This window comes from Sphaeramia orbicularis, chromosome 11, assembly GCF_902148855.1.
Source record: "Sphaeramia orbicularis chromosome 11, fSphaOr1.1, whole genome shotgun sequence".
Lineage (NCBI taxonomy): Eukaryota > Metazoa > Chordata > Actinopteri > Kurtiformes > Apogonidae > Sphaeramia > Sphaeramia orbicularis.
Window position 1 is genome coordinate 38,319,205 of NC_043967.1, and position 14,456 is coordinate 38,333,660.

At 32.6% G+C, this 14,456-nt stretch overlaps 1 protein-coding gene across 2 annotated transcripts in view; it reads right to left on the reverse strand.

Annotated features, from left to right (window-relative positions):
* Window positions 1-5,364: 5,364 nt before the first annotated feature.
* LOC115428727 (uncharacterized) overlaps window positions 5,365-14,456 on the reverse strand; it is a 43,760-nt gene continuing 34,668 nt past the window's right edge. The window contains exons 1-2 of one of the 2 annotated variants that reach the window (XM_030147915.1): window positions 9,260-9,590; window positions 5,365-7,503 (exon numbers count right to left, since the gene is read on the reverse strand). In XM_030147915.1, coding sequence (XP_030003775.1) covers window positions 5,688-7,499 — 1,812 coding nt within the window. In that variant the 5' untranslated portion in view covers window positions 7,500-7,503; window positions 9,260-9,590 and the 3' untranslated portion in view covers window positions 5,365-5,687. Of the gene's footprint in view, window positions 7,504-9,259; window positions 9,591-14,456 lie in introns of those variants that run through there. The other variant, XM_030147916.1, reaches the window with a different exon arrangement.

Here is a 14,456-nt window from a genome sequence, read left to right on the forward strand (position 1 = left end):
TATTATTAATGGGTCTAAAAAACTGGAAAAGTGCCAGATACCAAAATAAACCCAGTTTCATCGAAGCAACCATTTCTATTTTTTGAGAATTAAAGTTGTTCTTAAGTGCAAAATTGAACCATTCCCATTCATTTGCACTCCATTTCAGAGGTAAAGTTAGTTTATTTAGTTTATTTATTTAGTTTACTTAGTTTTTTTTGTTTTGTTTTTGTTCTTTTTAGTTTTTATTAATATCTGGTAGGAATAGTTGTAAATGGGTATTATCATATTAGTGTATATAAGAAAAAGGATGTGTGATATTGTTATACTATTATTATTATTATTATTATTATTATATTAATATTCATACAAAATAATGCTATATAATGATCATAAGGAATAGAAACTGGGGGTAGGAGTATGTACGTTTTTACTTCTTCCTACTCCTTTTCGAGCATGTATGATTTAATTTAATTTGTTTTATATTATTATTATTATTATTATTATTATTATTATTATTATTTACTATTACTCTTATTATTTATTTATTTATTTAGTTGTTTGTTTGCTTATCAATCATTTATGTACCAGTACTTATATTTTGTTGGTTGATATTTGTTTTGATTTCACTGTCTACATGTTCGAAATAAAGATTTCATTCATTCATTCATTATATGAAAATGCCACAAAACTGAAAACAGGGCTGCTTTTCTGAACTAATGAAAAATACACTTTTAGGAGACGTGAAACAACACGTGATATGATTCCCACTGATATGAACAACACAGACTGTCTCATATCACAGATGTGTGCAAATGCAGCAATATAACGAGAAGTAACCGTAGTAACCGTAACCCTAAACATGTGACTCTTTGACAGTAAGGATTAGTCATCTGCATGAAACCACAACCTAACACAACTGTAACAGTGGTTTCAACAGTTTGCTTGGTATGACTCCATCATAAAAGAGCAGCTTTAACCCTTTCATGCATAGTGGTCACTACAGTGGACAGTTCTTCTCCAGCTGTTCTCTTGTATATTCATGGGTTTTGTTGTTTTAGTTTCATATCAGACAACACAGTGGACACTAATGCATCATCCCATAATAATACACTGACATTCAGACCATTACTGTAACTTTACTGTTCTAGATAAATCTGATCTAACATGTTCAAGTGTAAACCAATTCCTTCTTATTGTTATTAGTCTGTAATTAACTTTTTTTTTTTTTTTTTGGCATATTATGTCCATGAAGTGAGTAATGACTAGTATTAGAGTACACTACAAAAAACAAAACGTTAAGAATTTTTTTTTTTTTTTTTGTCATTTTTGCCATTGGTAAATAAAACTATGTCTGGTCATTAAAAAAAAAAAAAAAAAGTGTTTCAATTCAATTCTCACACAAAAAAGTAAAAAATAACCCAAAAATTAAAAATATCCATAACTTTTTGTTTGTAGTTTATGTTAACCCTTTCATGCATGAATTATGAGAAGATTTTTTTTCCTGAGTGTTTTCATTTCGCTTCAGGCATGAAAAAAAAAAAACGTGATTGATTTTTTTTTTTTTTAAATCAACCTGTTTTTCATGGAGTTACAAAAATGTCCACTCAGCTACACCATTAATTTATTCTTGAAGCAAAGAAACATGTATTTAAAACCCAATATCATAAAGTGATATGAAAACAGTGAAATGAAACCATGTTTAATGCAGCTAATCTGATGTTTTTTTCACATTTTAACATATTCTAATACTAGTTATTACTCACTTCATGGAGATAATATGCACAAAATAAATATTAACAATTGATTTCCACTCAAGAACCAATCAAGAACAGCAAAGTTACAATAATGGCATGAATTGATGTTTATGAGATGATGCGTAAGTGTCCACTGTGTTGGTTGATATGGAACTAAAACAACATAAAACATGAATATACAAGAGAACAGCTGTAGAAGAACTGTCCACTGTAGTGACCACTATGCATGAAAGGGTTAAAATGTGAGAAAACATCAAATTAGCCGCATTTAATGTTTTCATTTCATAGTTTTCACACAGTATATCAGTAAATACATGTTTCTTTGCTTCAAAAATTAACCATTTCATACATGAATTAGGAGAGCCTTAATTAGAGATAAAGATTTTTTTTTTAATGAGTGTTTTTATTCCTCTAGGCATTAAAAAAATAACGCGATTGACATGTATTTATGAACTTCTTTTTCATGGAGTTGCAAAAATGTCCTTTCAGCTGGACACCATGCATTTAATTTTTGAAGAGAAGAAATGTATTTACTGATATATTGTGTGAAAACTATGAAATAAAAACATTTTTAATGCAGCTAATCTGATGTTTTCTCACTTTTTAACATAATCTAATACTGGTCATTACTCACCCCATGGAGATAATACGCAAAAAAAGAAAGCTTTTTGTTTAACCCATAAAAATCCAATACTACTGTTGTCATCATTATGTTAAAAAAAACTGTTAATTACAGTCTAATAACAACAACAAGCAACTGATTTACACTCAAACATGTTAGTGCAGATCAAATTTATGAAGAATAGCAAAGTTACAGTAATTATATGAACTGCAATGTATGGGATGATGCATGAGCGTCCACTGTGTTGGCAGATATGGAACTAAAATAATAATTATTGTAGATGAAAAATTGAACTGGAAATCTCATATGAATCTTGTCTGTAAAAAAATCATGAAGTCAATTGGCATTTTCAACAGAGTTCGTTCATTGATAAATCATTTTTGTTTCTTGACTTTTTATTATTGCTTAATTTATCCTTACATTATTTATAGCAATACTGTTTGGGCGGCAACCTGTCCCACGTATCTCAATAAGATTCTCTTAATTCAAAAGAAATTTTTAAGAATGATCAGTTTTTCTAAGAGACTCGACTCATCTGTTCCTCTTCTCAAAAAATTCAATCTTCTCTCAGTTTTTGGTGTGAACGTTTACCAGACCTGTGTCTTCATGTACAAATATGTTCACTTCACTCATATTCTTCCTAAAGTTTTTCACAATTTCTTTATGTTGTCTTCTGTTATTCACAACTTTCCGACATGATTTTCAAGCGAATTTTATCTTCCGTACTGCCGAACTTCAGTCTGTCAGTATTCTCTGAAATATGGTGGACCAAATCTGTGGAATAATCTACGACCTGAACTTCAATCAACATCTATTTTATCATTGTTTAAAAAGCATCGGAAAAGGACTTTAATTCATGAAAAAATATAAGGCTGTGTATCACTTGATTTGTATCTGATGATTTGTAATGTGGATTACATTTTTATTGTTTTTACTTTAGTTTATTATTTCAGTTATATTGTATTTTTTAATTCTTTTTTTTTGTGTATTGTTCATTTCAGGGGAGGTATTCATATAAGCCTTCTTTTTGGCTTCTAACCTCTCCTGCACAATTTTGTTACTTGCTTGAATGTTGTTTTTTCTATTGCTGTTTTATTTTGTGCAAATAAATTAACAAAAAAAAATCCATGAATAGAACAGCTGTAAAGTAGCTGTCCACTGTAGTGACCACTGTGCATGAAAGGGTTAAACACATGGTGTCCAGCTTGGTGGACATTTTTGCAACTCCATGAAAAATACCTTCCTAAAAAACAAAAAAATTAATCGCATTGTTTTTTTTAATGCCCAAAAGAGGAATAAAGAAAAAAATCTTGATTAATGTTCTCATAATTCATGCATGAAAGGGTTAAAAGCAACCAAAACAGTGTCAAATGAGATAAACAGCGTACATCACGAGGAGCCCTCTTCAGCTCTAAAATGGTACATAGCAGCACTAATTATTGCCCACACATCTGTTGTCATTGCATGCAAAACCATCCTGCAGACTAGACAATGGGCAACAAAATGAGCCAATAGGACTGACAGGGTGGGTGGGCGAGCGGGAGGGAGGGAGGATGTAGGTTGTGTGCAGATTTACTGAGCGATACATTGGAGAAAAGTGTCTGTGAGATTTACAACAGGTCTACAGCCTTCGAGGCGAAGACACCTCTAGAGCCACCCTGCCTCGTTCCCATTAAGATTAATAATGCTAGTATTTACAAGGCTGAGATCTCCCTTCTGAACCCTGAGGCTGTCCGGTGCCAAAGCACAAGCACCACAGAACACACTGAAACACAGACAAACAACACTGAGAGGAATGGGACTGAAAACACACTCTGTGCTTCAGGGTTTTACCACAGCGGCTCCATGTGATGCAGTGGTTTTTAAACTGGGAAGGGTTTTTAAGTGTTTTTCTTATTTAAATGAACACCTTCATCTTGTTTATTTTTACCGTGAGACAATGAAACCAAAGGGAAAAAAAAACATTTTAAGACAAAGTTGGGGTAATTTGGTTTTGATGCTGGAGCATTTTCTGGTTCTTTTAAAGTTTAAGATGGCTAAAATTTGCTTAGAGGTCTTATTTCTGTCTTTGTGCAGAAGAAATCAATATAAGTGAATCCCCAAAGGAACTTTGTGTTGGTAAATGCAAATCGACAGGATTTCAGTTCTGTTCAACATGTTGATGCTCATATGAACTATGTTTTCAGCTCAAAAAAGTCCAATTTCATCACAATTAATGCTATATTTTCATGTCACAAATGCCCAAGTTATATTTGAACTGAATTTACCTGAAAAACAAATATTCTGTTCTTTTAGATTCCACATTTTTCTTACAAGATTATATACGACATATCACGTTTTATTTTTACAGGTTCAATATGGAGTATGGTGCTGATCCATCCTGCTTATGTTACGCCAATACATACATTAAGAATGTCACATGTCACTTTTGAAATCAACAGTTTTCTAATAATAAGCATTTTTATAAAGAAATAACAATTCTATATTGTTATTTCCTCTTTAGTATGATGATAAACTATACAATAAATAATTCTGATCCTAGTTTTTGCACAGGGATCATTAGTGTAAACGGTGACATGGCTGCCGAGCATCAGTATGATGGGATCTGTAACAACCATGTCACATCCGTCCACTGCCACATTTTGTGTTTTTGTGTCAGCTGTTATTGTTTTAGATCCACAATACTAACATTTATGAATAAGAAGAGAATTAGCAATAGTAAGTCTATAAGTCTATTACTAATAAAGTACTGGTACTGACCAGAGCATCATGGGTAATGTCACGTCCGTCAACCAGCAAAAGTTTTCACATACACGTGCTATTCAAAAATCCAATATTTCTGAAAATAGAGCTTCCACTGTCAAATAATATTAGTAGTCTGTGCACAGATGTATTAGCATTATTTCAACACAGTTCTATGCATTTCTTACAACTTTTTTTTTTTTGACAAAAATGGCCACTCATTTGACCCCCTAAGTAAATTTTAACTGAAGAGCTAAATACAGAAATATCCTTGTAACAAACATGAAATAAAAAACGACAAAAAAAAAGATCATTAATCTGATGGTTTAATTTGTATTATGTAAACATTCTAATAGAGAAGATTGAACTTTACATTGTGATAATGAAGATGATAAATACTATAATTTCAAAGTGTATTAAAAATAAAACTAAAATCCTAGTATACACAATAATACAGGTGTTATGTATCCATTTCTCTTGGAGTAGAATGTGAGCTCAGTGACACTGCAGCTGAAAAGGTTTAGCATTTTGTCAATATGCAATCTCTTTCCTTGTAAAGGATGTGGTCTGTTTCACATAGCATCAGGTTATCCCATTTCCTCGCTGTCCTCTGTGTTAGATTGGAATGGAACTTTTGTGTCGTCTTCACTCTCTAGTGGAGTAAACTCCGATGCATCACTTGGCTCTAAAAGTTTGAGGTTGACCTGGACTGCCACCAGTTTTGGCACCCTGTCAGCTGAGACACAACCTTGCGTCTTTGCGTAGTTGAACTGTGACCTTAGTTGCTCGCACGCTCCTGCTGTTGGTGGGATCTGCAGAACAGCAAAGGCCACAGCGGAGATGGGCTCGGACGAGCACAGCCCTTTCCACCACGTGGACGCAGACACATGCTGGCATGAGCTCCATATCCCTGCTCCCTTCCACAGGCCTTGCTTAGCTGAGAACCTGGCAAAGCTTCCAAGCACTTTACCTTCATCAAGATTAAGATGGTGTGACAAGCTGGATATCACGTAGTAAGCGCCGTTTATCTGCTCCCCAGAGAGTGTCTGCTGTCCCACATGCTTTGGATCCAGCATGTACGCTGCTGCGTGGATGGGCTTGACGCAGAACTCCTGACACCTGTCTAATGATGCCATTACAGCTTTTTGTTCAGTAATGTGCAACACAGATTCAGACAGCGAAGCTCCAAACTGGTATCGTAACTGACTGAACATATCAACAACGCTAGACAGGACGGCGTCTTCTCTTTTCATGTAATCAATATAGTTCCCAATCAAGTAAAGCAGGTTACGACTGCTACATAACCCTTTCCAAAATGATGCGTCCTGCAGTGTGGCCCTCACAGATGCTTCGACATCCAGCGTGGGTGACAGAGCTATGTCTTGGAGGGATTTCTGACCCTCTATGAGGCTGTTTAACATGTTAACCACACTGCTCCAGTCATCAGTAGGCAGTGACAGTGACGTCCTATTGGCACTGTGGTTTCTTATCTTTGTCGTCTGGCAGCATCTAAAGGCCTCTGCCAATACTGTTGTCTCTCTTACATACCTCACCACCTGCTCAGCTCTCCTGCACAATGCCTTCATAGATGGCTGGGTCAGTATGTCATTCAACAGGTGCTGGACACCACATGCTGTGCAGCCAATAGCTGTTATATGTGGAAATGCTTCCTCTACTTCAGCCCAGGCAGCTGTCATTTCCGGGGAATCATCTGTGACGACAGCAAAAACTTTCTGTGGCCCCACTTCATTTATGATATTTTTTAGTTCCTCTGCAATATCTTTGTTAGGATTTGTATATTCCTTAGTCTTTGTGCATTTATAGAACAGTGGTGAAGGTGTTGCCACAATGTAAATAATGGTACCAGTTTCATTTATGTTAGACCAGCCACTGCATATGATGGTGACACAATCTGCCTTCCCTATGGCCTCATGAACTTGACTTTGTACTCTGTCAAACTCACAGTCCAGGAGATGAGAAGACAGAGCCTCCCTGGTTGGAGGACAGTACGCAGGCCGGAGCACACCAAAAAAATGTCTCCAGTAAATATTGTCAACAAGACTGAGATTTGAGGAAGAGGCAAACACAGCTCTCGCCAAGCACTCGTCAGCATACGCCTGGCTTCGCTGATCCACTGAATCGATGAGAAACTGTCCCCCATGGGCGGCAGATGGTAAAAATGAGTAGGAGGGAACAGGAATGGAGGCAGAGGAGCCCCCATCCGGGCCTGGAGACTGCTGGGATATCACAGAATACTCTTTACATTTGTCCAAATGCATCTGCATCTTGGTAGCGTTCTTGGTGTAAGTCCTTGAACAGTAGTTGCACATGAAAGTTTCTCTCCCATCTTTAATGGCTGGTGTGAAATGCTTCCAAACACCTGACTGAAGGCGTGGCATGGTCCTGTTTGATGAAAAGGAAAAAAAACATTTACTGTGTGGAAAAAAATGAAATAATTAGCCCTGATGTTAACAAGTTCTTAAATAATTTACGTCTTATTTTACTTTTGTTTTTGTACTGTATATCAGCTTAATAACATTCTTACATGTGATAACCAGATTTGTTTGAGTTGACAAACCATGTTACTAGAGCTGCAACCGATTAATCGATTAGGTGCTTGAAGCCAATGCAAAAATTCCTGATTCAATTAATCGACTCGAATTAATTGAAGGGAGATATTCTGTTGCAGTTTTCCTGAACTGAAGCTTCTTTGTGCATCGCAATAAGCGTCCATGTGAAACACAACAGTGGAACCAATGTTTAACAGCAGAGAAATGAAGGAAACAAAGCTTTGATTCAGGAGAATTGTAGTTGAATGATTTTTTTGGATCACTTTGAGTCGATTAATCGGTTGCAGCTCTACATGTTACGCTTTGAAAATGAAAATACTTTCTTACACTAACACATGGAAGAGAAAAAAAACTAATCTCTGACAAAAAATTACATTAACCCTTCCATGCATGAATTATGAGAATTTTTCCTGAGTGTTTTTATTTCTCTTTAGGCATTAAAAAAACAAACAATGCATTTGAAAAAAAAAATGTACGAACCCGTTTTTCATGGAGTTTCAGCTGGACACCATGCGTTTAATATTTCAAGCAAAGAAACATATATTTACTGATATACTGTGTGAAATCTATGAAATAAAAACATTTTTAATGATGCTAATCTGATGCTTTCTCACATTTTATCATACTCCAATACTAGTCATTACTCACATCATGAAAATAACATAAAAAAAACTTTTGTTTTTAAAAAAAAAATTACATTAATTACAGTCTAATAACAAGCATTTGATTTCCAATCAAACATGTTACTGCAGATCAGGTCTATCAAGAACAGCAAAGTTACAGTAATGGTATGAATGTCAGTGTATGAGATGATGCAAGAGCGTCCAATGTGTTGACTGATATGGAATTAAAACAACAAAATCCATGAATAAACAAGAGAACAGCTGGAGAATAGCTGTCCACTGTAGTGACCACTATGCATGAAAGGGTTAAAGATGGCATTTGTACACATTAAATATGCATTTAGATTACAGAGTACTGATAAATATATAAGTAAAAAAGTAATAGTGAAATGTAAATACTGAAATTTTAAATACTTCACTAATTATTTTAACTAGTTTAAACGTGTAATCCATTACATCTTAGAGGTTCTACTCTACTAGGTTACATTCACCGGCCATATCCATTTTCTTTTCGTTTGATATAAAAAGCATATAGACTATATCCATATGACCTGATAAAGTAGGAAAATACTACTCAAAAAATCTAAACTTAGACTGGGAGCAAAATAATAATAATATAAACCCTTGAAAGGCGTCATTCTGTACACTGTTTTTACATTTTGTCACTTTTCAGTTCTTGTTGATACTTCATCTGCACTTTCACAAATATACTTAAAGTAGGTCTTTTACTTGTAATGAAACATTTTAAGTAACAAACTGATTCATCTATTGCAGGATAAGAGTTATGATTTCCTTTTAAAGTCAGTTAAAAAGCAGTGTCATCTTAAGGAAGTAACTACACTTTAATATTCTAGAGATATGTATGTATATAAGAGTAATGCAACAATTCATCTTTCATTTTCAATAGCGCCATAACAGTGAATAAAGACAGTTAAAAATACAGTTTGAGGAAGTTTATTCACCCACCTATGAATGTACAAAATGCTCAGCTCTCACCACAGTAAAGATTAAAAAATAAAAATAAAAAAAATAAACCGTGCCTTGCTGTGCTTATTCCAGCTGCTTACATTAGCATGTTTGGCTAACTTCAGTCTGCTACAAATGTTAGCAAAGCGAATGAAATAAGCGACTTAAGTATCGATATTGTACTTTAAACTGATCGCGGATGATTTACGCAAATGTCCCAAACTGTTACAGTATTTCCCGAAGAGCTTAAGAAAAGGTGACATATTATTTGGTTATAAAACTGTAACGATGTACGTCTTTGTTGTTGTGACAATGAAACCCGACTACTTCCTGGAACTTCACACCGAAGTAAGGAAGCTGACATGGATCAATAAGCTCAGGTAAGACGGTCAAAGGAAAAGGCGATTTGAAAATGGACAGAGAAAATAGAGGAATGTAATAAGGAAGGTACATAATATTAATTGGTCATTATGATAGATAGATAGATAGATAGATAGATAGATAGATAGATAGATAGATAGATAGATAGATAGATAGATAGATAGATAGATAGATAGATAGATAGATAGATAGATAGATAGATAGATAGATAGACACAAACAAATGAGATGTAAGAGTTTAAAATAAATAAGAATAAAATAAATAAAAATGACATTGCCATAATATATGAATAAAATGACATAGCCAGAAAAATAAATAAATAGCTAGCCTACACAATAATCACATTTTTTCCTTAATATTTAACCTTTCCTATGTGATTTATCACCATTTATGATAATGTCATCTCCTGCATTTAGCTTTTTTCAGTGGAAAAATTGAGGTATTTTCTCATATTTGATATGCTGATTATGTACATTTTCATAAAATTAAATAAGTTTATACTTCTTCCTACTCCTTTTCGACCATGCAAAATTCAGACTTGCACGTACTTGAAGATAGATTCTGTTCATTGAAATGTTGTTTTGTTTTTGTCTTAATTTGCTTCATTTTGTGTTATTTTGTTTCTTTGCATGTTCAAAATAAATAAATCAATAAAAGGTCAGACTAAATTCAAAGGTTATTACAGAGCTAAAAACACTGACAAAAAGGTGACTTTTCCAGGGAAATTTGCCATGAACTGAATGCACAAATACTGTCATTTGTTAAACTATTTGGGTTTTACTAGTGAATGCATGTTGCAGAAAACGACAGTGTTTCCACATTTACTACAAAGACTCTGAACGTCCAAATGGGTCAAAGCTGATGCTGCTTAAAAGCTGTGAAATGGTATTTTGTGTTTTTTTTTTATCAGTTCAAAAGTTATGAAACATTTTAGATCAGAAGATGATGATGATGTCTTTGAGGGTCATGTGTTGTATCATCTGTTTTAGAAACTTCGACATTTTCTTTATAGTGATAGATAGATAGATAGATAGATAGATAGATAGATAGATAGATAGATAGATAGATAGATAGATAGATAGATAGATAGATAGATAGATAGATAGATAGATAGATAGATAGATAGATAGATAGATGTGGGCATGAATATGTATTATTTATGCTACTTTTTAGATATATTTCCAAATTTTTTATATATTTTTCCACTTTTGTTAGATATAATTATTGAGTATTTTGTATCTTAACCCATAAAGACCCAGTGCTTCTTTTGTGGCAGTTCCAAAATATATAATTTTTCTCTATATTTAACTTTCTTAAGTGACTGCTCACCATTTTTGTAATATTATCCTCTGTATTTTGTGTTTTGTTTTGTTTTTTTCAGTGAAAATCATGTATTTTCCTAAACTGAATTCACTGATTATGTAGATGTTCACAGAAGCTCAGATTAAACTTGAAGGTTATTATATCAGAAACAGAGAAAATTGTAGAAAAAGTGACTTTTCGGCAAATATATCATTAACTGAACATAAAAACAAGCATCTACCTCACTGTCATTGATCCAACTCCATGGGTTTTCCTGGTGAATCAATGTTGTAGAAGATGACGGTGTTTCCATGGTAACTACGGAGCCCCTGAACGTCCAAATGGGTCATATTTGATGACCGTGAAAAGATGACAAACTGTATTTTACACCAATTATTTACATGGATACATTGATAGGATTAATGGATCAACAGATATTTAACCTAATTTTCAACATGTTTTATTTGGCCTTTCACAAATTGATAAAATAAATCCAGAAAAAAAAAATATCATTAACACTTTTAGTAATATTTACCAAATTTCACATTCATTGCTCTAAATTTGCACACCAGCATCCGAATATTATTGTTTTTAAATACTTTTTTCCAATTATTTTGATAATCTGAAGAACAGTATAAACTCTAAAGCAAGTAAATAAAAACACTGTCAAATAAATAATCTTATTTAATTTTTATAATTTATATTTTTATACTTCAAGCTTTTTTACTTTGATTTATTATTATTATTATTTTTATTTTTTTTTTAACTTACATTTGTATCTATATTTTGAAAATGTAAAATATTTTGTGGAATGTCACTATTTTTTTTCCCTACTTTGATGTAATATTATTATGTATACATACTGTTCAAATGTTCATTGTTCAGTAAAAAAAAAAAACAAAACATCCTGTTGTACAAACTTCCTGTACAATACTGTAAACAAAACACTTCTCATTAAAAATCAGTAGAAAACTCAGTGTATTATCAATGTACAGTATTTACAAATTCAGGGCACTTAAAGTGAGAAAACTGATTTGATTTGATGATCAAAAAATACACTTTTATACACTATTTACTAAAGCTACATGTCATATCTGACTGGAGTGACGCATTCAAATGTAATATATTACAGACAGCAAACAAGTTGCATTTTTAATATCTGTTGAGCAAGAGAGGTCTACAGAGGAATGATTTTATGATTTGGAGATTCAGACTTATTTTTCAGTTTTCAGAAAGTAAAACCTAGATTACTGGAACAAATGTCTTATGTTGCTCACCCCTTCCCTGTAGTCTAATACTTATATCTTTTTTTTTTTTTTTTTTCTCAATTTTTAGATCTATTATCGTGTAAAATATTTAATTTTGTATTTCATTTTTTGGGGTTTTTTTCATTATGTAAAGCACACTGGGTTGTCTTTTTTTGTATGAAATGCTTTATTTTCCATATCTAAGCGCAAGTTGTCCTCTACCCCCATTTCACTACAATTAAAGGCACATTCAAAACCTTACTAAAATAAATGTATTTAAGTATTATCACCACACAGTATTTAACAAATGCAAAGTATAAGTACCCATTGTGAAGTAAACTTTTCCTCTGACAGTGGTACTATAGCCAACTACTATAATGGCTTTAGATTCATATTACCGCTGCATTAATAGGTAATGTGCATTTTACTGCTGAAACTATTAAATGTGTAAAATGTTGATATTACTTTTTATTAATTTTTAACATTGTTGGCTACTTTACTCCACAGCAATGCATCACATTCTGTAATGTAAATATACGTTTCTCTTGTGAGAACCAGCGTAGAAAGCAGACATAAAATTTTCCCCTACTACTAAAAGAAATGCTTAATCCTCCAGTTTGTCACAAACATCCAATATACTTGGACATGTGGACATAATTGCAATCTGAAAAGTACCTAAAGGTGTTACAAATGTAGTGGAATAAAATGTGCAATGTATGCATCTGAGTTACAGTTATGCAGAATGAATCCTTTCATGCATGATTTATGAGAACCTTAGGCAAGATTTTTTTCTTGAGTGTTTTTATTCCCCCTTAGGCATAAAAAAAACAAACAAAAACAATGTGATTGATTTTTTTTTCATGGAGTTACAAAAATGTCCATGCATTTAATTTTTGAAGTAAAAAAACGTGTGTTTAAAACCCAATATTAGAAAGTACGGAAGAGAATTAGTGCCACTGGAAAAAAATACAATAAACTAAGGTCCAATATGTATTTCTTATTATTATTATGAGAAAAAAAAGTAAGAATTCTGAGATTAAAGTCAGAATTCGGAGAAAAAAGTCAGAATTCTGAGATTAAAGTCAGAATTCGGAGAAAAAAGTCAGAATTCTGAGATTAACGTCAGAATTCTGAGGAAAAAGTCAGAATTCTGAGATTAGTCACAATTCTGAAAAACAAAAAAAAAAAGTCAGAAATTTGAGAAAAATTTCAGAATTCTGAGATTAAAGTCAGAATTATGAAAAAAAAAAAAAAGTCAGAATTCTGAGATGAAAATTAGAATTCTGGGGGAAAAAAATTAGAATTCTGAGAAAAAAGTCAGAATTAGGAGAAAAAAGTTCAAATTCTTAGATTAACATCAGAATTCTGAGTTTAGAGTCAGAATTCTGAGGAAAAAGTCAGAATTCTGAGTTTAAAGTCAGAATTCTGAAAAAAAGTCAGAATTCTGAGAAAATTTTCAGAATTCTGAGATTAAAATCAGAATTCTGAAAAAAAACAAACAAAAAAACAAAACAAAACAAATAAACCAAAACCAAAAAAAAGTCAGAATTCTGAGATTAAAGTCAGAATTCTGGAAAAAAAAAAAAAAAAAAAAGACCAAATTAAGATTTTAAAGTCAGAATTCTGACTTTTTTCTCATAATAATAATAATAATAATAATAATAATAATAATAATAATAAATATCTATCTATCTATCTATCTATCTATCTATCTATCTATATCTATACACATATATATATATATATATATATATATATATATATATATATATATATATATATATATATATATATATACACATATAAATAAAACACCTTTTTTTATTTTCCAGTGGCCCTAATCCTCTTCCATAAGAAAGTGATATGAAAACAATGAAATTAAAACACAGCGCAGCTCGGTTCTGAGTTTTGTAAGCAAAACCAGTTCCATGATCCTCAAAGGGAACTGGTTCCGACATCCTTAAAACGGAACGGGTTCCTTAAACGGAGCTCCAGCCTGGATCAGCCACTATTGGCCCATTGACTGAGAAACTCAGAGCCAAATTTTTATTTCGTTATAGTACAGTATAAAATTAGTTTTTAAAAATTGGCTCTGTTTTTCCTAATTAATGAAATACTGTTTTCTAAAAAAAAAAAAAAAAAGAATTCAAAATTGTTTATTTTTCCCTGATAACGACTACTGCCGGGTCAGACAACTTAACTATATTGAAAATAGTAAAATCGGATGAAACGGTTGTTATCCGTTTTTTCCATTTTTTATTTGAGCA